A 25,629-nucleotide genomic window follows, 5' to 3' on the forward strand; every position below is an offset into this window, starting at 1 on the left:
TCAGCAAAGGCTTATAGCTAAATCTTCATGTATGTTGAATCTCGCCATATCAGCCCCTTCACAACCAATCAATTATTTACCAGTACGACTTAAAATGCTACCCTTCCACATGCATGTCCCTCTAGCTCCGGTGAAAAGAGTCATGTTCGTGGAGTTGGTCCGTAGACTGCATACTCCGGTCAATCTACTTGTAAGCTAACTTTGTCATGAACCATAATTCACTGACGTGGTTTGTACCTGATACCAATTGTAGTGATTCACTCCTTGCAGACTTGCGCGTTAGCCGAAAGATATTGAAAAGTAACCGTTGTGAAAGTACACCATACTAGAAACAGCAACTTGGGCTGAGGCTGGTCAATGGAAAAGGCTACGCCTTATTGACTTGCTGTTTAATACATACCTATAGTAAAGTATAATAATGAGAGCCGTAAACCTTTTGCGCCCTTGAAGCTACCCAGGGATGTCAGTTCCGTTAGCGGACAGCCTTAGATTTTCTTCATCATTGTTAAGAAATAAACAGGCTTGTTGCTCCCTTACCATTCTATTTCGAGTAATTTGCCTTCTTGGTACTGCCAATTCAAACCCCTAACAATGGCTCGGCTGACACCACCATCTCACAACGCCCTTGTGGTACGCCCGCATATTACGGTTACTCCTGAAGAGAGAGAGGAGGTCCTGAAGTCGGTCGAATACAATGTCTTTGCGTTTCCCGCCGCACTCCTCACATGCGACTATCTTTCAGACTCTGGAACGACTGCCATGACTGACGTGCAATGGTCTGCCATGTTCAGAGGTGATGAGAGCTATGGCCGTAATTCAGGTTACTACTGCCTACTCGAAGCATTCCGCGATGTCTTCGAACGAGGCGAAAACCGCAGATACACCTTTCGGGACATTATCGCAGGTACAGCCGACAGCAGTTTCTACCGTGAGATGTTCCTACAGGAGATGAGTGGTGGCTTTGTCAACGGCGGCCCCTTACAGCTTATACGACCAAACTTCTTCATGGTTCCTCAGGGGCGATGCGCTGAGGCGCTGCTTTTTTCTACACTGAGTGAAACATTGCGTGCCAGTTCCGGTTCTGGCCAATCTATGAGTGCCAACAGCCCGCCGGCTCTTATCAGCAACGGGTTCTTCGATACTACTGGCGCCAATGCTGCAGCCGTTGGCTTCCAGTTACATACCTTTACTCAGCCTGGCCTGACCGACCCCTTTCCAACGGAGCAGGTTGGGGTGTCCAACCCGTTCAAGGGTAACCTCGACATTGGCAAAACATCTGCGTTCTTGTCACAGGATGGGAATGCTAGCCGGGTGGCCATGATTCTTCTCACTATTACCAACAACTGGGCTGGCGCGCAGCCCGTCTCCATGGAGAACATCAGGGCAGCTGCTTCCGTGGCGAAGGATCATGATATTCCCCTCTTCTTTGACGCTTGTCGCTTCGCTGAGAATGCCAAGTTCATTCAGGACTTTGAGAAGGGCTACAAAGATAAAACGATTCCGCAAATCGTTCAAGAAATGTTTGCACATGCCGACGGCTTCACCATTTCTCTGAAAAAAGATGGCCTAGCGAACATGGGCGGCGCGCTTTGTTTCCGCGACGAAGGGATTTTCCCAACCAAATTCGGCGCGGATATCGGTATCCGCCTCAAGGAGCGGCAGATAATGTGCTATGGCAACGACTCCTATGGTGGCATGAGCGGTCGCGACGTTATGGCTGCCGCTGTTGGACTGTACGAGGTTACTAAAGAAGCTTATCTCGCTGACCGTATCGGACAAGTTCGGAGTTTTGCAGAGGGACTCATTGAAGAAGGTGTCCCTGTTCTTCTACCCCCCGGGGGTCATGCCATCTACCTCGATATGGATGGTTTCTTTGCCAACTGCGGAAGATCTTACGGGGAATTTGCCTCGGTGGGATTCACCTTGGAGCTCCTGAAATGTTATGGCATTCGTTCATGTGAAGCCGGTCCGTTTGGTTGGGAGTGGGATAAGAAGGGTGCGATTGCCCAAGACCGAGACAGTATCCCAAACTTGGTCCGATTTGCAGTTCCACGTTATGTGATGTCGGACAGACATATCGACTACACTGTCGCTGCCATCTCTCAGTTGTATAAGAGGAGGCATACCATTCCTGGTGTCAGAATCACCCGTGGCAAAGAACTGAGAATGAGAGTCTTCCAAAGTGGGTTGGAGCCTGTTCCTGTAACATCCGTGACGACCACACCAACACAGGTCGGTACATTCCTTAGTGAGGCAAGAAACGACATCGGAAAGCTTCATAAAGCTCTTAATCTGGACAAAAATGCATTAGAACGACTTGAGAATGCTCTCGATATAGCGATGACCGGATGGGGCCACCAGACAATTCCTGAGCAACCAACTGGGTGGCTATCCGATGCGAGTCTGAATCTCTGTCCCTTCGAATACTCTGTGGCAATTGAAAGAAAAACCGGAAACTCTCAATTGCGTTTCCTTCTTGAAGCCCAGGCAGATGACCCTACTCTTGAAGCCCACCAAAAGAGTGCTCTGCAGCTAACCGAGGATATCAAATCAAAATACCCTCAAGAAGTCTCTCTTGACCGCTTCCACGTTATCAAAGACCTCTTTTTTCCGCCAGCTGCCGAGGCGCAGGGGACTTTCGCAGCCTGGCACAGCTTCGTTGCGGATAAGAGCTCTCGATCGGAATGGAAGATTTACTTAAACCTCAACGCTCGTGGGAGATCGGAAGCACCCGCTGTCCTTTGCGAAACCCTCAATAGGCTTGGAATGCAACAAGCCTGGTTGTCTCTCGAGAGGCTCTTGGCAGAGGATAGTTGGCTCATGTATTTGTCTCTTGATTTGAGCCCCAGTCCCAAGGCACGGGTCAAAGTCTATGTTCAACACCGCGGATTCGATGCGACAGAGTTAGCAAATGCAGCTACCACTATTGCACCTGAAACCACGTCCGCCTCTGAAATCGTTCAACTCTGCTCAATTTTAAGCGGTGGCTCGGAAGGACCTTACGAGAACAAGGGGCTGATGACATGTTTTGGCTTCACGACAAGCGATGATGGACTTGGTGTCGAATCCGAAGCTGCGGTATACTTCCCTGTTCACGATTACGCACCTGACGATGCTGAAATCCGTCGTCGGTTGGAGAGATATTTGAGTGAGACCGGCAGTAATGATGCAAAAGATCCAGAGGTATTACAGACGTACCAAAGGGCTGTTGATGCTGTAGCTCACCGTCCTTTGGAAGATGGCCGTGGAATTCATGCATGGGTGGGGTTGAAGATGTCCAAGACCCGTGGCTCTGTGATAACTTTCTATCTGGCTTCTGAAGCTTTTGGAATGTTACCAAAGAGGGGTTGAATGATTGTCGCCGAGAAGCATCCAACAGCTGCGCTTGTGCAGCCTGGCCAATACGAGGTGTCTCTCACATTAATGTCGTCCAGAATTCTGAATCCCTTTGGAGTGAGACAGGTACTGCAGAATGTGAGTTAGCCAAGAGTTGTTGGTGAAATAAGGTAGCACTAGATTTGTTACCAATGATTAATATTCTTCACTTTTGTTTTCGCAGCCTGCAAAGTTAAAGAGACTCTATCATTATCATTTCAAGAAAGGAACCGGGTTTTGCTAAAACTGGCGATTCTGCTCTCGTTTTCTCAATTCCGCCTTCCTATCCTAGCATAGCCTTGGCTGTTGGCATCCACAAATTTCCACGACATGGATCGTATTGGCCCTATGGCGCTAACGGTAGCGCGTTCGACTCCAGTAAGGAGCATCATCGAAAGGTTATCCGTTCAAATCGGGTTGGGGTCAGACATTACTTGAAAGCAGTTCACAATAGCTTCATGTATCATCCTTTTTACTCAACTTACTTACACTCAGGTGGGTGTACAAATGCTGTAAACAATGGAAATCTGAGACATGGGACGCTTAAGCAGTAAGAATATTAATTACTTGAAATACCTCCAATGTTTAGTTCCCCCGCCGTCCCTACCAGGAACAGTTACTGCGTAATTGTCTTTATAAAATTTGGCAAAGCCATGCGTGTGTGTTTGAGGCTGTCTGCCATCGGATGTACCCGTGATGGGGGCTAGGGTAGCGGCCGAGGCTTACCGACCTCACCGAGGTCTCTTGTCTCAAACAATTGGCCAGTCATAGGGGCGATATAATTAGTCGACTGCCAAATTCAGTGACTGCTGATCCATTATACTCTCGTCTCATCTGCTCGTTGACGTGCATAATGCCAGAGTCATGGAGGCATACCTAACTGGGGACTTCCAGGGAGACGAGGAGAGCCGTATCCCGTATTCGTACTTCGTATACGTAGGTCGAGGCGAAACAGATTGGCAAAGGCCAATGCTTACTTAAGCTTTCGGTTGTATCCCGATCAATCGGGCTTCTCCCGACACCACCCCCGCTCGGCCAAAGAGGATGGTTGCGGCTAGGTCCGACGCTGTGCATTCCGCCATCTCCAGTCTCATTCGTCCGCCAAAGGATACAAAACAAAAGCTCAGAAGTCCATTCAGGGCACTTGTCTACAGTAAAGCTCGATAGTAGTTATATTTTAATTGATTTACACATCTCTATACACCCGATTACCGAGATGTCCCGTGCAATTGAGACTCTCCGTAAGTTCACTACCTGTGACGTAAGTGCTACTAGTGTCAGGGCAACCTTCATGGCCTTCGACACTAGGACCAATTCATTGGAAAGGAGTTCATGTTAGTCCTGACATATTATCAGATTGGTGATGCCCTCGTGAAGCTCAAATACCCACAGGGTGGCTTCCTCGATGGCATCAGAATGTTCTCGCCCGGCGCTGGCACGCGCATCTTCGGCCCTGCAGTCACGGTTCAGATGGTTGAAACCAGTGACACTTCCGCGCCAAAGCTAGACAAGCATTTTGTTGATCACAACGAAGAAGGCGGCGTCATGTATATCCAGCAGCCCAAGGGTTTACCATCAGCATGTTGGGGCGGGCTGATGTCGACGCGGGCGAAGTATCTTGGTGCTCAGGGCGTTGTAATCGACGGGCGCATGAGGGATGTCGGAGAACACAATGAGATGGGTTTTCCTGTAAGCGCCCTCCTCTTTGCGTGTCGAATCAATGGCTTTCGCAGGTATTGAACTTTGTTAACAATGCTCATAGGTGTTCGCTCAAGAAACGTCGATCTTAGGCTCAAACACCTTCACACGAGCATCGCGAGTCAATGTGCCTCTTCAGTTCAAGGGTGACCTTTGGATCAACCCCGGAGACATCCTGATCGGAGATGCGGATGGTGTTGTAGTGACGCCGCCTTCTCTGGTTGAAGAGGTAGTCGCACTATGCCAAGAAAGAGCCGAGGTTGATGAGAAGATGTTTGCCGAGCTAAGAAAGGGTGCGTCGATGGGGGACTTGATTAAGAACGTCCGAAAGGACAAATGAACGGTGATTAAGAACACCTGGAAATGGTGAAGTTAATGGCCTAGGCTCTGTAGCAGACAGAACTTTGGAGGCTGTTAAGTTTCATGCTCATGTGTAAAGAAAGTTACCAAAAGGGAAAACTATACATTTTGTCTAGTGCTCAGCGGGAGCATCACCTCGAATGGGACATGGTCGATCAGTACGAAATCGGCGTTGAGGTCTGTTCTCAAATCAAGCCTTTCATGCGCCAAGGGGAAAGCGGGGCTTCGAACACGACGAGGTGCCTTGGTAAAAGAGCCGAAAGCGATATTGAAACCGATTAGAGGGTGTGTTGTAGCATGGAATTCTATTCTACATTTTACTTCTAAAAGGGATGAACAGTACCGTTAGACCAAGTATAAATTATAGTCCGAATAATTTTGCTGGGTTTTGAACCATGAGCAAATCCCATTCTTCGTCTGATAACCAAGATCTCAAGTTGTTCAGCCATGCGGCGTCGTCAACATCCAGATAAGGTGTCTCTTTCATGGCCGCTTCGTGCGTCCGCACCTTCATCCGTGGCGTATGTGGCCAATCGCTCCCCCAGATTACGCGGTGCTTGTTCGCGTCTACAAACGCACGAACCAAGAACCTGACGTCCGAGTAGTCTGGCTTCAGCTCACTTATACGATACGGGGCGCTCAGTTTCACCCAAAGATGGCCATCTCTAACCAGCTCCATAATGGCGTCGAAACCAGGCTGCTTTGTTGGATCGCCGCGGTACTCTGCCGGAAGAAGACTTGGGGCCTTTAACAGCGCGAAATGATCCGTGACTAACGGCACCCCTTGTTTCGCAATGACTCCTTGAACAAAAGGCCTCAAGTCATCCCAGAAATCAGTCCGAATGGTTGTAATCGTCAGACTCCAGGGCAAGGATAAGGATGTTATTCTTTTTAGATGAGCGTCGAGAGCGACCTTTTGGAGCTCCACGTCCTCCATGGCATTGTATCGGTACAGATTAACACGGAGACCTCTTACACCTGCCTCGTGCATGGCATGCAACTCGTCATCTGTCACCGTTTCTGGGTTGATGACGCCGATTGCTCGGGTATTTTGTACGTCCAGTCGTGGTACGAAAGCCTTCAGGGAACTTATATCATCCCCATAAGACAAGCCATGTGTGAGGACAGACTTTGTGATACCCAAACTTTTCTTGAATGTCTGAAAAGAGGCAATAGTCGCGGGGGGCGGAGTTAGGTGCCTATTTGGGCAGTAGGGGAACGACTCAGCTAGGTAAGAGACAGATAGTTAGTTAAAGATTTACTTTGTGCATCCAAGAGCCAGGAAACTAGCCAAGTAAAAAGAATCAGGCAACTTACGTTCGAATATATGATGATGAGTGTCCCATCCTCCACGTGGGAAAAGAACCCTGTTCTTTCCGTTGCTCATTGTCGCAAAAGTGGCCATAGTAGATAGTCGTTTTCGTCTAACGATTTTGGACATAGTTGTTTCGAGGGGGGCGGCCCAAAACGGCTAACAATAAACGTCGACATGACTGTTATAAATATTGTCTCTACAGCAGAGACCCAAGATGTATATGGTTTTCCAAACGCTTCTGTAGGTTGAGAGATGCCACTTCCGCGCTCAAAAGGCATGATTTCCAGCCTTGTTGTGATCGGAGATAAACCGATGTTCTCCATAAGGAGTAGTCCGGTCTGTGAAGCGGATATGCCCGATGGATGACGGATTTCTCCCTGACAGGTGGACTCTTCCGAGAACCCCGACAATCCATGACTTCAGATGACTGCGCCACATACCACATACAATGCAGAGTTCCGTGGAAAGCGTGGAAGCCGTGTAATGCGCGGTTCCCGCCGTCCCATGTTCCCGCCCTCGTGGCTGACTACGTAGCGGACAAAAAAAAACATCATGGGGTAAAAGCTTGGGCTTTCTTCCCACTATGCACGCGTCGTATAACCGTCCACAAGGGTACTAACGTCAAATGTAACCCTCTTGGTGCACTCCCCATTTCTTCCGGTTGTGCTACGGTAGGTATTTACTCGTAATCATGTGTATATGTGCAAGCAGCTCGAAAGGATGGGGTTGAAAATGCCACAGAATTCAGCGACAGCAGACGGACAAGTCCTGATAGAAGAGCAGCGGCGGTACAGAAATGCAAACACAACTGTGCAATCCAGATTTACTTTGGTCCATAACCGTTAGTTAAGTTGCGTGAAGAACTAAGCTGCCGTTTCCGGTATGTTAAGCGCTGAATCTGAATCTAAGTTTTTTTGATAGCCCTACTAGAAAGGCTATACGACGTCTTCCTTTGCTCCGAGCCACGCATCCCATCAATAAAAACACGAAAAAGAAAATTGTTGAAGATGTCAACTCAAACTTCCGATCACGCAATTAGAGGCACCAAGGGCACTGACAGCATCGTGGGACTCTCTCACAACACCCTGCGGAGGCTGCTGGATGATGCCCCAAGGCGATTGTCTAACCCATGAGCTGAAACGGCCACTTGACTTCATCAGGCTTAAAAACGAGAGAAGGGAGAAAAAGTTTTCTTTCCCGTCTTGGCATGACCTGAGGCTGAATGGATTTATCAAGTATGCATTGCGAGATTTGCTGTGGCTGAGAAGATGCTGTAAAGGCACAAATGAAATCATGAAGGCCGGCATTCTGCCACGGCGGTTATTTAGGATTTAGACATCTATATATCTTGGCTAGAATAAAGCATCTCTCCTCTATTGGCATGACTAAGTGTGAGTTCCGTGCTCAGTTGATGATAGTTGCGCCTTGACCCCCTTGCGAGGCCCCAACCCACAGGAAAGTGTAACATGATCCAGGGAAAAGACTGAAATAACTGATATCACGGCAAGTTATTTGGGATATTAAGCTACGAGGGGTCTTGAAATCAGGTTTGAAAATGTACAACAGACAGGCATCACGGGGGGAGAGGATAAAGCTCACGAACTGAGTTGTGGATAGCGAGCTTCATCAGGCCCAGGAACCTTGATGCGCACTAGAATAACTTAGCGGGACCCTCTACTTACTCACGATACGCTTGGTGTATAGTAAGGGTGTGTGGGTATCGGCGCTGATTACCATCTCAACCTAGAATGGAAACACTGCTATGATGCAGCAAGGAACATATACCCACAGATGATAGAGATAGTAGTCCTTCGCCATAAAGCACGGGATACACGTCACCTGGTCTTACGGAATAAACTCAGTAAAGTCCCCGACACCGAACTAGACACGTTGATTGGTGATTATGCGAAGGCCCCACATACTACCGAGGCCTTATGGGACCGCCTAGCGTCACTCTCTCGCCTACTGAGACTGATTTATATTGCTGTTAGTGGGCACTGAGCCACTCAAGCCTACTACGTACGCTGGAAAAGACCTGGCCGCCTCTACCCTGAGAAGCTTAGTTTAATGCATAGATAATATGGGTGTAGTGCTTGGGATAACGGATAACGAAGCCAACCAATTTTTTTTCCGCCGCAATTTGCCCTAAGATAAAGTCCGCTAGATTCCCTACTGATGCTGTAAAGGCCACCTCATCAACCCCCCCCTGCTGTTAAAGGAGACGAGGATGGGCTCGTCGGTCGCTACAGTTCGGCCGAGGTCTTACCCATCCTGGACCTTCCTTCAGCGGCATACCGAAGCATAATGCCTTTTAGCTTATCACTAAATTTACATCTCACTTGATCGCTTGTAAAGGTCTACCCCCTCCTTATAAAAAAAAAACAGACAAGCCACATTTCGCCAGTAAAAAGTGATGTGACAAGCCCCCCCCTCCTACCCCCCTCCCCCAACCATGTCCCCCGTGCCCCGAACAAGGAACATTACGGTTGAGTTTCGGGGGGTCGCTTTGGACCTCGACTCATTTTCTCATCACTCTCATTCATGATCTACTGTTGTACCCAACATCAATCCCACAAACAACAAAACCGCAAAATAGAAAAATTGAAAGAGAGAAAAAAGTTGAGCCCGTTCATTCACTGAAAAAGATGGCTACGCGGGTGAATCCACCCAAGAAAGTACGGCTTGCTTGTCGGCGATGTCGCACAAGACGGATTAAGGTAAGCCCTCTCTCTCACTTCATATCGGCTTTTGGCCCCCCCTTGCGTGTCTAGCTTGCTGGGCTGGGGACCGCGTGGCTCCGGCCCAATGATTCCGTGTTACTCACTCTTCACCAGTGTGACGGAGAAGTCCCGGCATGTACGAACTGCGCAAAAGCCGGCGAAACTTGCCTAGATGTCGACAGTCAGAATTCAGGATTATTGGTTCCTCGCAAGTAAGTCACTGCAATTCGGACTTTATATCCTATGTGTCAACTGCTATCCGGGGCTCTCCGCTGGGGGGCTGGTTATGATGCAAAGTCGAAATAATGATTATGCGCTGACGGCTTGTTCCGCACGATAGCTTCGCAAGTGCCGCTCGAAACAGAATCCAATGGCTGGAAGACATCATCAGACAACGACTGCCCGACGTTGACTTGGCTCTTGGCCCCCAGATCGACGCTTTCCCGGATCCGAAGGGTTCGGCTGCCGGCGCCGGACGTGGAGACAATGAAGATGACATCTCATCATCGTCTCCGAGGTCCGGCAGAGGGAGTAGCCAACCTATGGGCCGGACTCTGAGTCTGGGTTCCCAACGTCAGTCTCTAAAACGCCCCGCGGAAGCTGCAGGGTCATACGACCATTACGAACAGTTCCCAGATCGTGCTCACTCAGTCGCCATGAACCTGGGCATGCTGTCTCTCAACTCCGACTCCAGTCAGAAACACTATCTAGGATCGAGCTCCGGGGTTCTGTTTACAAACCTCATCGGGGCTTCTCCCTCGAGCGCCGGTTCTACACCTGCGGCGCTGTTAGAAGATGTACAGGCACAAGGGCCATCTTCAGAATGGCATGACACTTCCGTACCAAACAGTGCATCACAACAGTATAATCGCTCTTTACACGTCTTTCTGCGTCAGGTTGGTCTTTGGAAAAATTTTCTTTGTCCGAAACAGACCAAGATCAAGTGTTAACCCACCCTATAGGAACTCCCCAGGAAAGAAGACGCAGTCAAGCTTATACATACATACATCCGCTGGGTGCATCCCGATTACCCAGTTCTGGAACCAACTTCGCTCCTCAGTGCGTTGGATGCGCTCTACTCGACGTTTGAATGTTCATTAGACGGCCCGTTCCCGCATGGTTGGCCTTCTACTATGCAAGCGTTCCGTTGGAACGGCCGACAAAGGCTACCTGGGGAACAGGGGCTCCATACGGTACCGATGCCAGTCGTGGCCTTTATACTTTTTATGGTTTTCAATATTGCTGCTGTCGTCAAGATTAGGTCTAGAGTGTACGAGTTCCCTCCCGAGAGGTTCTACAGGGCCGCTCTACACTTCTCCAAGGACTGCTTTTCTCAAATATCCTTGTCCTCTATTCAGGCCCTGGTGGTTCTCATCATTCACAGCATGATCACTCCAGCAGAAGTCAATCTTTGGACGTTGATTCATGTTGCACTTGCACATTGTGTCGAGCTCGGCATTCATAGAGAACCGCCGGCCCCTGCCCAACCTGGAGACTACGAAAACCAGCAAATAAGGCGGCTTGTGTTTTTCACCATTTACTCTCTAGATAGGTATGGAAAATTAATCCTGGCGTATGCGAGCGTCTCTGGGTTTGTTCTGATTTTCAATAGGTCCGTGTCCTCCATTCAGGGGCGTCCACTCGGATTCCGAGACGAAACGTTCGATATCAAATTGCCCGAATCTCATCCCCCACGACATGGTGCAATAGACGGCCCTATTCCGTCGTCTTTTACAGCGGCTGTCTTGCATTTTAGCCGGTACCAATTCGAGTTGGATCGAATCGTCTCCGAAGTGAAACTCCAACTATACCATCTCCCCTCCGACTCCGCGTGGTTCCCTCTGCCCCAGAACCCGCCTACACAACAGGCAAGGATAAAGGAAGAGCTTATAGACTGGTGGGAAAGAGTGTCGAACGAATCGTTCGACTTCCCAGGTCTCGATAACAGGCAACGGCGAATGTGGCAAATCAAACTGAAGATCAAGTACCATACTACTATGGTCATGTTATTCCAACCTTCACAAGCAATTCGGAATCCGTCTCCGGAATCTCTGCAGATTTGTTTCAATAACTCTGCGTCTATTCTTCAAGAGTATCAGATGTTGCACGACATGCAAGGCCTCCACCATGGATGGCGGACGGTACAAAACATCTTCGCTGCTGGTGCGACACTGATATACTCGTTTTGGACCTGTTCAACGGTTCGACAGAACGCATCAACAGCGGATTTGGCGAGGAGCTTGCGCTCGTGCTCGAGTCTTTTGACTGTCGGTGGCGAGTGGTGGCCATCAGTCAAAAAGGGACAAGGAAGCTTTGGTGCTATTGTCGACTCGCAAGCTATACACCGGCAATATGCCCTCAAAGAACCCTCGACTGTTCATACCACTAGCTACAGATCGACTAGAAGAGGGCCAAAATCCCATGGACCACGCCGACGGAGCACAGGTGATCTATGACGCAACGGGCCAGCAAACCGACGCCGCCGCCCACATTCCGCTCAACGGTGCAGACGCGTCTTGGCACCAGATCCCAGTTTCATCCGCTGCTGCCGTAGCCATGGCGCATCAGCAGGATCCCTTACAATGGCAGGGAGTCTACCACGAGAGCGCTTATCCGCCGCCCCCAGGCGCTGGCGACTATGTTCCGGAGATCGAGACGTTTCTTGCCGACTTTGACAAGTCAGAGTTCAGCTGGAGTTTTCCTCTAGCAGGTATAGCTGACCCCTATGAGATGGCCCACTTTTCCAACACCAACTACTAAGTTTGCCATCATCAATTGTATTATCTTGTGGTCAGGCAAATCCATCTAGGTGGATAGACCCGTTATACTCGCCTCAGTGGTAAAAGGAAGAAGACGGGTTACTCCGGCCAACCGATGATTTTACTATGGTGGACGGAGTAGTCCGTGTGGATCCTAGTACAACGCCCGGATTACTCCGTCATTTCTTACCAGAACGGCAACTAGAGCGGAGCTATCCGTATCGGCTCAACCGAGGGTCATAACTGTTCGCGACTTTGCGAGACGAAAGATAGAGATTCTATAACGTTGCTGGCCAGTAGGACGAAACTGAAAAGATGGCGAGATTCCGGCAGTCTTGCCGTTGGCGGACAATCGTATTGTTGCCAAAGTTGCCATCATGTCATTTACCTTGTCAAGCGAGGCCCGTTTGAAAGCATGTCTGTTGCTGAGGCAAGGGTATCTTGCACCAATTGCATCAAGGACAAGGCATTTTGCAACCTCATCAGGGAAAGTTGCCTTGAGTCCTTTAGAACCTGTAAGTCTACTCAGTTGTACTCATCTTGGTGTCGGATACCTAACAGAGTCGTAGTACAACACGCTAGATTACGAACACCGACTACGAACCCTCCGCGATGTTCAAAAGTCGAACAAAAGACCCTTGACACTATCCGAGAAAGTCCTATATAGCCATTTGATTCCAGGGGAGAATGGCTGGGTGCTTGATGAGATCAAACGAGGCAAGACGATACTGCGCCTGCGACCAGATCGCGTCGCATGCCATGACGCCACCGCGACAATGGCGCTGCTGCAGTTCATCAGCGCCGGCCTTCCACGAGTTAGAGTACCAACTTCAGTCCACAGCGATCATTTGATTGTAGCAGAAAAGGGAGATGAGGAGGACTTGAAGAGAGCCGCGAGCGACCACAGGGAGGTGTACAACTTCCTGAGCAGCGCAACGAAGAAATACGGGATTGGATACTGGAAACCCGGCGCTGGTATTATCCACACGACAATCTTCGAGAACTATGCCTTCCCTGGCGGCCTCATGATTGGGACCGACTCGCATACACCCAACGCCGGCGGGATGGGCATGTTCGGCATTGGCGTCGGCGGCGCGGATGCTGTCGATGCTATGTCTGGGATGCCTTGGGAACTTGCGTGTCCTCAGGTTGTTGGCGTGCGGTTGACAGGCAAGCTTCAAGGATGGAGCTCATCCAAGGACATTATCTGCAAGCTTGCCGGGATTCTAACCGTCTCTGGGGGCAAGGGAAAGATTATTGAATTCTTTGGGCCAGGCACAGAGACACTTGGGGCTACAGCCATGGCTACGGTCTGCAATATGTCGGCGGAGATCGGATCGACTTCCTGCGTATTCCCCTATTCAGAAGCCATGGCACGGTACTTGGCAGCGACGAAGCGCGAAGATGTTGCTAAATACGCCAACTCTTTCAAACAGGTACTTTTGACTGCGGATGAGGGTAGTGACCGGTTCTATGATGACATCATCGAGATTGATCTCTCAACTCTTGAGCCTCACATCAATGGACCGTTTACCCCTGACCTTGCACACCCGCTTTCCCAGTTCAAGGACCATATCAGCGAGAGTTCTTGGCCTACAGAACTCAGCTGTAGTCTAGTGGGGAGCTGTACCAACAGTTCGTACGAAGACCTGGAAAAGGTACGCAACCTTGTTGTACAGGCGAAAGAAGCCGGGTTGGAGCGGACAAAGACTCCGTTTCTTGTCAGCCCTGGCAGTGAACAGATCCGCGCGACGGCTGAGAAGGAAGGCATTTTGGAAACGCTACGACAAGCTGGCGCCACCGTGTTGAGCAACTCCTGTGGTCCCTGTGTAGGACAATGGGATCGAAAGGATGTTGACGTCAAAGGAGCAGAGAAGAACTCTGTCATCTCAAGCTTCAACAGAAATTTCACAGGTCGCCATGACAGCAATCCTGCGACGCACTCCTTCGTAACGTCTCCTGAGCTTGCCACCACCTTCGCCTTTGCCGGCCACCTTGCATTCAATCCCGTCACTGACGCTATTCCTGTACCCGGTGCAGCGAAATCGTTCCGATTCTCTCCCCCTGTAGCAGAGGAACTTCCCGCTGCCTTCTCTCCTGGTGCCGACAGGTCTCAACCTCCCATCATGGCCGATACTTCCGACCTCACAATCAACATTGATCCTGCCAGCGACAGACTTCAACTTTTGACCCCATTCAAGCCGTGGAAACCAGGAAACGCGAGCAACCTGGCAATCCTTGTCAAGGTCCGTGGGAAGTGCACGACAGATCACATATCCCCGGCAGGCCCGTGGTACAATTATCGCGGCCACCTTGAGAACATCAGCAACAACCTCCTCCTCGGTGTCACAAACGCGTTCCTGCCTGACCCCAGTTCACTACAAATGATCGGGAAGGCAGCTGATCCCACCGACGGGAACAAGATTAAACCAGTGCCCCAAACAGCGCGGAGCATGAAGAAAAGCGGCATCAGGTGGTGCATCATCGGCGACAACAACTACGGCGAGGGAAGCTCAAGAGAACACGCCGCGCTTGAGCCGCGGTATCTCGGAGGCGTGGCGGTCATAGCCAAGAGCTTTGCAAGAATCCACGAGACAAATCTCAAGAAGCAAGGCATGCTTCCCCTGACGTTTACTGATCCCGCGGACTACGACAAGATCAATGAGGGCGACCGCATCACGCTCTTGGACGTTGAGGAAGGGCAGCTGCAGCCTGGCAAGCAGGTTACGATGGAAGTTGTGACAAGGGAGGGATCTCGGTGGGAGGCGAAGCTGAATCACTCGTACGAGACCAACCAGATTGAGTGGTTGCGGGCGGGAAGTGCTCTCAACTACATCAAAAGCGTTGCCCTTGCGTGAGGAGTTTGATCTATTTGGAGGACTTGAGTGAAAGGACATTAGAGGAAACTAGTATTCGTAACCATTGTATTGTAAACAACATGATCACTTCGAGGCGTTGGGGCATAGCATCTTGAATTTCAGTTTTTATTGCACAAAGAGAACTATTCAGTGTGTCAGATGAATCTGGTCTTGTTGATTCCAAGCCACCAAGTAACGTACGTTGAATTAGGCATTCTGCATGATGTGTCGATGAAAGCAGACAAATCTTTAGGCGAATCACAAGACATAGGATTGTAATCAACCCGTTTACCCCCGCCTCTCCACAAAATAACCCTCGAAACAAGCACTTTGTCCGCGGGTTCCTACAAATGTCCTTACCCCAGGAAAGATGAGTTATGTGGAGATGATTCCCAGTTGCAATAACGACCTCTAGCCGTGTTTCCGAATATTACGCATCATTCTCACGGATCTAGCCATCGTGAACTGTTGTTGTTGCAGTTACGGGGAAGCAGTATGACGGAGTAATCCTTTTTCAACTCTGGATTACTCCTTTTCACGGCTTACTCCGTGATTCAGCGGGTTAGTCCGCACGCGGCTGAAGTAGGTGGCGTTTCTGGACATTACAGCGTTCCTGAATGGCTGGAGTAATCCGGTTTTCGGAGCTATCCGTTTAGAGTGTATGGACTACTCCGTCACCTCAAGTCAGGGATATCAATGAATACAATCTGGGGAAGAGGGGGGTAGATACAGACGCTTACAGTGGTAATGCTAAGCATTCAGTAGAGCAAATGCCTAGTTTCAGCGGTGGAACACGCCATAATCTGGGGTTGTTCATTGGGAATGCGGGGTAACTTTCACTGAACATCTTGATCCGTGGACCCCGTATACTCAGCAGGCCATAGAGTTGGGCGAGGGATACCTGCCCCTGATGGACAGTTTAAAAGGTGTAAGTAAGTACGTTGGGTTTTTCCAATTGTTTCTCGAGCACAGAACCTTCGGTTTACGGCAACTTCTTAGGTCTTGGTCATTGAATGTAGCATCTGACTGTGTTAATCGACATAGGACGGTGCTCTTCTTCCAGTCGACGATATCAATATCAGCAAAAAGTCGATACTTGTAAAGCCACCGGCAGAAACCGAGAGCATGGCTGCTTACGACACCGAGAGCAAAGAGGATGCTTTCAAGGCTACTTCAGACCACATAGGCAACGTCTCGCCTGAAGACGAGAAAGACGTCGCGTCTGAGAAAGATGCCGGCGACCGCTTTGAAATGTCAGAGGAAGAGTATGCGACAGTTGAGAAGAGCCTTACTAGGAAGTTGGATCTAACCCTGATTCCGGTTGTCTGGGTTCTCTATCTTTTCAATTATCTCGACAGAAACAACATTGCGTAAGTACGGGAATTTTGCGTGTCTTTGGTAACTCGAACATCTGGTTGACGATCGGTACTATTCAGTCAAGCTCGCCTAAGCACATTTGAGAAAGACCTTGGCCTTGTCGGCAGCCAGTTCAACGTTGCCGTATCTATTTTGAACATTGGATACATGCTTATGCAACTCCCAAGGTAATCACACAACTGCCAAGTAACCACTTCGCTAATCTGACAAAACGTGCAGTAACATGCTCCTAACCCGTACTCGTCCCTCGCTCTATATCCCTGCATGGACTGCGCTCTGGTCCGTCATATCAGCGGCTACTGCTGGAGCAGGCAACTATACACATCTCCTCGTCATTCGATTCTTCCTCGGTATTGCAGAAGCACCCTTCTTCCCAGGTGCCATGTATCTCCTTAGCTGCTGGTATCCACGGAAAGAACTGGCATTCCGCACTGCCATTCTATACTCTGGAGTTCTCCTTGCGACGGCCTTCTCTGGACTCATCGCAGCCGGTGTACTTTCCGGGCTCGAGGGTGCCAGAGGTATTGCGGGTTGGCAGTGGCTCTTCATCATAGAAGGCGCAGGCAGCTTTGTAGCGGCAATAATAGGCGCGATCCTACTTCCAGACTTCCCAGGGCAGAAGTCTGGTGTGGCAAAGTGGCTCCTGACTGATAAAGAGCAAATGGTTGCAGTGGAACGTATCAAGAGGGATAGAGTCTCCCTGCCAGATGCCGACTCTAGCGTGTGGAATGGACTCAAACTCGCTGTTAAAGACATTCGTACATGGGTTTTCGTAAGTAATGAGGTTAACGCACCCAAAGGCAAAGCAGTCAACTAACAGATTTCATACAGGTTGCTATGTTAACGGCGAACCACAGCGCCTATGGCTTCAACAATTTCTTTCCCACCATCGTCAAAGGCTTCCAGCTAGGCAGTAACACCTTGACGCTTATTCTAACTGCACCGCCATACTTAGTCGCCACTGTTGTTGCGTTCCTCACTGCATACTCCTCGGATCGTCGCAAAGAGCGCGGTTTCCACATCTCAGTACCCCAGGCCGTAGCCTGCATCGGCTTCATCATATCTGTTTCGACCATCAACAATGCGGCGCGCTATGCTGCTGCCTTCTTATACATCTGTGGCTGCTTCTCTAGTAATGCGATGGTATTCAGCTGGGCGAGCTCGACACTAAACCAAACTCCTGAAAAGAGAGCATGTGCGACGGCAATTATCAACCTGCTCAGTCAGTTGGGAAACATATGGAGTCCCTATTTCTTTCCGTCAGGGGATAGTCCACGATATCTTATGGCGAATCTGCTGATGATGGCGTCATCAGCATTCAGTATCGTCACTTGCGCGATTATGAAAGTCATGCTTACAAGAGCGAACAAGAAGTTGAAGGCGGAAGGACAAGACAGTAACCTTTTTACTTTGTAGTTCATAGATTTAGATACACTTTACAGTATTATGTAGGTTGGTTTGCATTTTACCAGTCAATGAGGCAGAGACAAACAGACAATGATAACCTAGGTGTCTTGGTAAGCCAGCTACTCCTTTAAGAACTCAAGAATTTACCCTCTTACCAATATAGAAGTGTGTGCCTCTCTCGAGGTCATGAAGGCAAAATTGAAAGAAAAATCGGACAGACTTTACCACCTAAGTGATCGAGCAAAACGGCAGACTGACACATTTTTCTTGCAAGCTGTGAAGCTCCATCCTTGGAATACTATACGTGACGATCTCACCGAGCATCCTGGGTGTGTTATGTTTGAACAAACGCTCTGAAATGCACACCGCGAATGTGCAGGTAAGTGTGGTGATGCGTCAAAAAATATATGAACTTTTTTTCTAGTAAGCATTCAAGGGACTAATTCATCGGATTAACTCGCTAAAAGATAGTCGCGACTCGGACGTGGCAAAAGCAGAAGTGATCTGATAAAAGTCAATGAATAACATTTGCAGCCACATCCGGCCGAACCTTAAAGTTATTTGAGATACTATACAAATTAGAGCCACTACCTACAATCTGATTATCTCGAATGTTCCCAACACACGTCAGTCATCAGGCAAGAGCTTCTCCATGATGCCTTTGCCCAAGAGCAAAGATTTCGAGATTGCCATCATTGGCGGTGGGATATCGGGAGTTATTCTCGCCATCTCTCTTACCCAACGCAATATTCCATGTACCATCTACGAGAAGGCACATGCTTTTGGCGAAATCGGTGCGGGGTTAGGTATATCTCCTAATGCGATACCGGCAATGAAGCTTTGCGATCCGAGCATTTACGAGGCTTTTGAAAAGGTGGCCCAGCCAGTGTTGCAATGGGATTTTCTTGACGGCTCAGCAGAGGATAATCATGATCAAGTTGTTTTTTCTCTGGGAGACACCGGAATCGGTTCGAGAGGTTGCCACAGAGCCCATTTCCTTCAAGAGCTGTACAGACTTCTTCCCGACGGTATCACCCGTTTCAACAAGCAATTGGACAGTATCGAGGAGTCTCGTGTTACACCTGGGAAGCTTCGAGTTCTATTCCACGATAGTACTGTGGAAGAGGTGGATGCGGTGATCGGATGCGATGGGATTAAGTCGCGTACTCGCGAAATTGTCGTCGGGCAAAACCATCCATCTGCAACTAGTGGATATACGCATAAGTTTTGCTACCGAGGTCTGATACCAATGGACCAAGCTATCGAAGTTGTTGGGAAAGAAAGAGCAATGGCCGCCAACATGTGGGTGAGTAGCTTGGTTAATTCATCTGCATCGATAAGGAGTTAATAGAAAGCCAGCTCGCTGAGGACTTGCACCTCATCACTTATCCAATAGCCGAAGGCAGCATTTGTAATGCAGTCATGTATCGTACGGACAGAGACAACTGGCCCAGTCAGACGCAATACACTCTCCCAGCGAGGGAAGAGGATCTCTATTCCGACTCCGATGGTCTCAATCCTCGGCTTCGACAACTGATCAAAAGGATGAAGACAGTTGACCGAGTTAGTCCTTCACTCTTAGTTATAATCTTTTAGCTGACAATTGGTAGTGGGGAGTATTCGATCTTGCGGATCACCCGGTCCCAACCTTCGCCAAAGGACGAATTTGTCTAATCGGCGATGCAGCTCACGCGAGTACGCCACATCAAGGTGCAGGCGCAGGTATTTGCATCGAGGATTGTGCTGTTCTTGTGGCATTGCTGGCCGATGAGCGAGTTCAAAACAACAGCGAACTCACTGCGGCTTTTGCTGCCTTCGATGCGAGTCGTAGAGAAAGGGGACACTGGTTAGTAGAGAGCAGTCGAAGGGTGGGGCAGTTGTATGAAGCTCGCTCTGGTATTTCGCAGGATTTTCTCGAAACCGAACGAGAACTCAAAGCTAGGGCAGAAATCGTGTGGAACTTTGACATTCAAAAGAATATCAAAGAGAGCTTGAATGATTTGGAAAAGCGCCTAAACTCCGGGACAGGGGGGACAAACGATACACAGGGCCAAACGAGGGTAGATTTGTAGGCGTCGCCTAGCTTATCGTTTCAACCCATTTTTGGATCAGCCAGTAACGTCCCACACCCACTTCTGGGCACCCCCCACATTTGGGCACCCCATTTACACCAAAAACGCCGTTTTTCGAAATTCTATATTAAACTAACTACTATACTTACTAAGAAAAGAAAATATATATAAACTATGTTAAGTATAATTATAGCCATCTAATTTTTTATAAAGGTTTAAATATAATAATAGTTATGATATAGAAGTTTAAAACTAAAAGCTTTAAAATGTTAGTAGATACTAGTAACTTACTAGTATTCCTTAACATTAGAAAAATATATTTTCGCTTATATATACTTATTTAAAAAATCTAGGAAATTAATATTTATACTTATTAAAAGTATATAATTATATCTAAAAGAGATTTAAAAGTATTACTTTAGTAAATATAGTATAATTAAGGGTTAAAATTCTATAATAGAAACTTTTCTTAAGGGAAATTTTAAAATATTATTCTAAGCTTAAAGAATTTTTTACTAAGTATAAGAATATATAAATCTACTATATCTTACTTAAAAATTCTAATCATATTAGTTAAATATCTCTACCTATTTTATATATTAAGATATAGGCTAGGTAAATTAGTATTATAAATGTTAAACCTTGAATTTATAATACTTATTATCAATAATACTAGTATATAGCTACTTAAGTATTATAATTAAGTCTTAATCTATTTAATATATATTTATTCTCTTTAATAAGTAAAGTATTTAGTTTAATATAGAATTTCGAAAAACGGCGTTTTTGGTGTAAATGGGGTGCCCAAATGTGGGGGGTGCCCAGAAGTGGGTGTGGGACGTTATCGGCAGGGCACAGATGTTGAAGAAATAATTCCTTCTTGGCTGAGAATTAGGAACAGTTCAACGCTTCCTAGATTGTGAGACATTTTCACATCCTCGCAATCTATTGCCCCAACACACGAAGTCAACGTTTTACCGCGTGAAAATAACCTGTGCCCGAAGCTCTCAGCGCCACCAAGAGTAGTCTGGAGGGCCACCAATCCAAAGGACAAACAATCGATGGCTGGTTCGAAGGTGGTACTGACTGTTTAGGACTTGAAAAACGAGTGGTCTCGATTCATAAGACTACAAAGACAAGGACAAATTGGTTTGTAGACCGTAGCAGCGTTTCTACAAGTGCACGACGCGCAACCCATCGGCCAGTCTTAACCGTACAGATGCATTTGGTGTCTCAGATCAGATCAGTCGTCTAACTTGTTTGAGTGGTTAGGCCTATACCAGACTTACCAACCAGTGTACTCGCGTTCCCTGCAGTTATAATGTTGGCATTTGGATGTAAAGCGATCTATTGAGTCTTGTTCAGCGCCTTGTTCCATAGTCGCAAATATCATCAGGCGCGAATACTTTGGCTGCCAAGTGGAGTTGATAATTCCGATAACGCCTTTTGGCATCAACTCAGAAAAGATCTTCGTGGCACTTGATTCAGCTTCGTATGGGGATCGACGAGTTTCTGAGTATGTTATTTGCAACGCCAAATTGCCGAATTTACAACAGAGCCCTTTGGCGCAGAAATGCTGCTAACACAATGCATGCATTTGCGCGTGCATAATCGGCGTTCGAATTCGTCTTCATCACCAGCCAAGTTTAATTGAGAACCTCGAAACACTTCTCGTGGGGCAATTTTGAAGATAAGGCCTGATTTGTCTCGACAAGCTCACTCGAGCTCAAGGTGCATTTTGCCAAGCCATTGGTTCAGCAGCAAGCTTCTAATAGTCAAAAATACCAGTGAGCTCCGGAAAATCATAAGGTTTGACTTAACAATAATTTGAAAAGGATGTCCTGTGCAAGACTCTGTGGCTAACTGACTTGTTGTTGCCTGACGAGTTCGGCACTGAACCAGCACCTCGGGATTTGCAGTGCTTCGCAAGTCATCTCCCATATAAGCCTTGCGTTGAAATTCATTCAATCCAGTTGAACTGTCTGCATTTATCGAGGCTCATGACTTCAAATAGCTCGAAAATTTGGAGGCAAAAAGCATGATTGTCAGTTTCCTGTCTTAGCCGCATCGGTTTTATTTACTTCACAAGTTCAACGTGAGACTGTAAAACCATGACCTATCCATTCTGATCGAATGCAAGATCATTGAAATGTGCGTCGTGAAAACTTCTTTTGGGAACTGAGCAGTAACAATTATTGGTCATCTCTTATCTAGAGGAACAGAGTGTCATAGCATTCCGCAATGGTCAAATAGCACACTAATGGTTAGCAAAATCCCAATCTTTATTTCGTAAAGAACTCTTATGACGGACTAAAAGATACAATCTTCTTACATACACATCACTTTTACAACTTTTGATTGGTGGCGCATCGCAACAATAGGCGAGAAGCTTCAAATGCTTACACCAAGTCGAATCATGATGGTCATGAAAATTGATATTGCGGAACTCTGAAGGCACATTGAAGATAACAAGGAACTTGGCATTAGGTTTTCATGGTAATGATGTCACAAACGGGTCTCGGTGTTACGTAAATTGTGGGCTTGCAAAGTTTTGAGCGGATCTGTCAATGAGATGATAAACTCCGATACTCTCCACGTCTAATACTGAAATCCATCGAGACCACGATCCAAGAGCTCACCAAACAAATTCCCACTCAGTTATCACCAAAATGCCGGCCGATTTTGACAAACAAAGTTATTGGGGCAACAGATTTGTCGCCGAGACCAATTTTGAGTGGTTGACCGAATCTGCAACCTTTATGTCGATCTTGGACCCATACCTGGCCCAACTCGATGATTTCGCACCAATCCTGCAGCTAGGCTTCGGAACGAGCGATTTGCAGAACCATTTTAGGCAAAGGGGATTTGAGAATGTGACCAACGTCGACTTCGAGCCTCTCGCAATGGACCGCGGCAGGATGTTGGAGAAGCAAGTATTCGGTGACGTGAAGATGCGCTATCTCGTTGCGGATGTCACTCAACTTCACCTTCCTGACAAGTTTGATCTCATCATCGACAAGAGCACCGTCGATGCTGTTTCGTGTGGTGGCGAAGAACAGTTTTTGCGCATGGCCGAGGGAGTAAGGCGGCACCTCACAGATGACGGCTGCTGGATTTCGTTGAGCTACTCGTTCTGCCGCTTTGACGTTGAGGGACTACCATTCGACGTAGAGGTAATCGCCAAGATCCCTACGCCAAAACTGAAGCCTCACGATCCCGATGTCTACCATTGGTGTTACCTGATGAGGCCGAAGGAGTTTCGATAAGATGCCATTTCGTCAAAGGCGTCGATGACAAGGAGGATGGATGCTGCTTTTAACCTCAAATACCCTTGCTTGCGTCGTTTCTGACGCTTCGATTACTATCGTCAAATTATTGAACAAACATCATGGATGCTTTCATAAAAGGGGCGTAAATCAGGAATCATGTCTATTTTATTTTTTTCATCAATACCATCAAATCCACATTTATCTTCGTTAAACTATCGGTGTTTGTTTTTCATCATGCCAAAGGCGTTCCTGGCTTGAACTCAGGGTGGTAGGGATAATCGGTGTAGCCTTGCGGGATTGACGGGGTGTAAAAGGTCTCCCGGTCGTATTTGTTCAACGGCAGGTTGTGCTTGATCCGGAACGGGAGGTCCGGATTCGCCAAAAAGTGGCGGCCGAAAACAACGGCGACATCCCACTTGGCGTACTCCTCATCCACGGCTCTTTTCGCCAGTTCAGGAGTAAAACCGCCAGCAACCAGGGCAGGCGAAACGTTGTCCCAAATTTCCAAAAGGAACTCAATTCCCTCCACCTTTTCAATATCTTGCCAGTTGTTGACGCGGGATTCGATGATGTGCAGGTAAGCCAACTTGAGATCTTTGAGCTTCTGTGCCAAGTATGAAAACTGAGGCACAGGGTCCTGCATTCTCATGCCTTGGAAGTTGCTCCACGGGCTGACTCGGAAGCCCACCTTGTCGGCACCGATGGCATCGACCAACGCAGCGGCGACGTCAATGGGGAACCTAGCCCGGTTCTCCACGCTTCCGCCCCATTGATCTGTGCGCTTGTTGCAGGTATCTTGAAGGAACTGATCAACCAGATAGCCGTTGGCTCCGTGGACCTCAATGCCGTCGAATCCGGCGGCGATGGCGTTTCTGCCGGCCTGCGCAAAGTCCTTGACGGCCTGCGCAATCTCCTCGGCCGTCATCTCGCGCGGAACCGGGGAGTTGGCATCGATGGGAACGGCACTTGAGCTCAACAGAGGGTATCCGCCCTCCTTCTCCAAAACAGGTACGACAGCAGCGCGACCGGGCGCAATGAGCTGGCAGAAGATGCTGCTGCCCTTTTCGTGAACAGCATCGGTGATCTTCTTCCAGCCAGCAATCTGGCGCTCATTCCAAATTCCCGGGGCGTTGGGGAAACCACCGTGAGCGGGGGAGATCAGGACGGCCTCAGCAATGATCAAAGTACCGGGGACTGAAGCACGCTGGACATAGTATTCGAGAGCGATATCAAGGGGGATGTGGTCAGCATCGAATCGGAATCTGGTGAGGGGCGCCATCACCACGCGGTGAGATAATTGCGCTTGGCCGACTTTGAGCGGCTGGAAAAGCTTAGATGACATGATGGGCGATGTTGATTATGTGCGTTCAAGACTCAGAAACAGGTAGAATGAGATGAGGAGGTATAAGTGTATTGTCTTATCATGATCTCGAGAGATTGAGAGGGAGAAGCGTCCCTGATAAATAGGCACCGACATTTCCACCCACAGTGCCCCCCCTTGGTGGATTCGATAAAGGGTAAGGTGTTTGGATGGTGGCATGCGAGGGCCCATGTCACGCAAAAAAGCTCAGGGGAGGGGTGCCCAGTGCCGGAGCAGTGACAGATTCGTAGATAGTGTTGGAGTCGTGAAACCGTTGTCAGCCAATAATGTGCACTGTTTTGACTCCAAGCCTCCACTAAACCGTTGGGGCAACATACCCGTTGGAGACAAGTGAAAACGCCCAAGAAATTGCTTAGAAATGCTGCTACAAAGTAAACCTCTGGGCGTCCGAATTGCCCGATCACGCTCCACCTTGGACAAGGGTACATTTCAAGATTCAAGATGAAAATGATTTTGAAGGGGTTATGGAGCAGCCCGTAAGATGATGATTCACATGGTAGTAACAAGACGACACTGTCAACTGCTAAAGGCAAAAGGGATCACAATAATTATCGACAACTAGATCTTTACTTGTCTTTATTTCAAGTATCATTGGAAGGATGTCTGGAAATGGTCAGTATGATTTGACTTTGATGATACGCTAGAGTACAAACCACCTATTATCGCCGTCAGCGTGAGGACGTGATATCGACGGCGTCGTTTTAAAAAGATTGGACAAAATGTTAAGACTATTCTCAAGATATTAAATGGGAGTAAACTCCAATAACCACCTCGCAAACGCTCAAACATTTATCATAGAGTCTATAATAAAAGCCGATGGCGTCAAAATCCCTTTCTCTTCGCCGTATTTGTTCCTGTGCCATAGCAGCCATGGCAGCTCACGGTAACGTCCCACACCCACTTCTGGGCACCCCCCACATTTGGGCACCCCATTTACACCAAAAACGCCGTTTTTCGAAATTCTATATTAAACTAAATACTTTACTTATTAAAGAGAATAAATATATGTTAAATAGATTAAGACTTAATTATAATACT

General features: G+C 48.1%; 8 protein-coding genes across 8 annotated transcripts; 6 read left to right on the forward strand and 2 right to left on the reverse strand.

The window, feature by feature from the left end:
- Window positions 1-591: 591 nt before the first annotated feature.
- Window positions 592-3,351, forward strand: CTRU02_209469 (tryptophanase; the record flags this gene model as incomplete). Its single annotated transcript, XM_036726694.1, has 1 exon — window positions 592-3,351. The coding sequence occupies one exon, from the start codon at window positions 592-594 to the stop codon at window positions 3,349-3,351; it is 2,760 nt and encodes a 919-aa protein (XP_036581403.1).
- A 1,240-nt stretch (window positions 3,352-4,591) lies between these two features.
- CTRU02_209470 (ribonuclease e inhibitor rraa dimethylmenaquinone methyltransferase) lies at window positions 4,592-5,413 on the forward strand (the record flags this gene model as incomplete). Its single annotated transcript, XM_036726693.1, has 3 exons — window positions 4,592-4,636; window positions 4,732-5,064; window positions 5,138-5,413. The coding sequence occupies 3 exons, from the start codon at window positions 4,592-4,594 to the stop codon at window positions 5,411-5,413; spliced, it is 654 nt and encodes a 217-aa protein (XP_036581402.1).
- A 381-nt stretch (window positions 5,414-5,794) lies between these two features.
- Window positions 5,795-6,838, reverse strand: CTRU02_209471 (amidohydrolase 2; the record flags this gene model as incomplete). The annotated part of the gene is made up of 2 exons (XM_036726692.1): window positions 5,795-6,660; window positions 6,751-6,838. 2 exons carry the CDS (start codon window positions 6,836-6,838, stop codon window positions 5,795-5,797), a joined length of 954 nt encoding a protein of 317 aa, XP_036581401.1.
- Window positions 6,839-9,393: 2,555 nt separating this feature from the next.
- Window positions 9,394-15,085, forward strand: CTRU02_209472 (aconitate hydratase; the record flags this gene model as incomplete). Its single annotated transcript, XM_070205272.1, has 8 exons — window positions 9,394-9,465; window positions 9,583-9,680; window positions 9,809-10,364; window positions 10,431-11,020; window positions 11,081-11,631; window positions 11,873-12,178; window positions 12,714-12,742; window positions 12,797-15,085. The coding sequence occupies 8 exons, from the start codon at window positions 9,394-9,396 to the stop codon at window positions 15,083-15,085; spliced, it is 4,491 nt and encodes a 1,496-aa protein (XP_070060920.1).
- Window positions 15,086-16,210: 1,125 nt separating this feature from the next.
- Window positions 16,211-17,878, forward strand: CTRU02_209473 (major facilitator superfamily transporter; the record flags this gene model as incomplete). The annotated part of the gene is made up of 4 exons (XM_036726690.2): window positions 16,211-16,455; window positions 16,522-16,629; window positions 16,682-17,234; window positions 17,294-17,878. 4 exons carry the CDS (start codon window positions 16,211-16,213, stop codon window positions 17,876-17,878), a joined length of 1,491 nt encoding a protein of 496 aa, XP_036581399.2.
- A 646-nt stretch (window positions 17,879-18,524) lies between these two features.
- CTRU02_209474 (salicylate hydroxylase-like protein) lies at window positions 18,525-19,941 on the forward strand (the record flags this gene model as incomplete). Its single annotated transcript, XM_036726689.1, has 3 exons — window positions 18,525-19,175; window positions 19,229-19,432; window positions 19,480-19,941. The coding sequence occupies 3 exons, from the start codon at window positions 18,525-18,527 to the stop codon at window positions 19,939-19,941; spliced, it is 1,317 nt and encodes a 438-aa protein (XP_036581398.1).
- A 2,669-nt stretch (window positions 19,942-22,610) lies between these two features.
- CTRU02_209476 (protein kinase domain containing protein) lies at window positions 22,611-23,207 on the forward strand (the record flags this gene model as incomplete). Its single annotated transcript, XM_036726688.1, has 1 exon — window positions 22,611-23,207. One exon carries the CDS (start codon window positions 22,611-22,613, stop codon window positions 23,205-23,207), a length of 597 nt encoding a protein of 198 aa, XP_036581397.1.
- Window positions 23,208-23,442: 235 nt separating this feature from the next.
- On the reverse strand, window positions 23,443-24,552 carry CTRU02_209475 (NADH:flavin oxidoreductase NADH oxidase; the record flags this gene model as incomplete). Its single annotated transcript, XM_036726687.1, has 1 exon — window positions 23,443-24,552. The coding sequence occupies one exon, from the start codon at window positions 24,550-24,552 to the stop codon at window positions 23,443-23,445; it is 1,110 nt and encodes a 369-aa protein (XP_036581396.1).
- Window positions 24,553-25,629: the final 1,077 nt, after the last annotated feature.

Source organism: Colletotrichum truncatum (assembly GCF_014235925.2).
Source record: "Colletotrichum truncatum strain CMES1059 chromosome Unknown Contig_0006, whole genome shotgun sequence".
NCBI classification, from domain to species: Eukaryota; Fungi; Ascomycota; class Sordariomycetes; order Glomerellales; family Glomerellaceae; genus Colletotrichum; species Colletotrichum truncatum.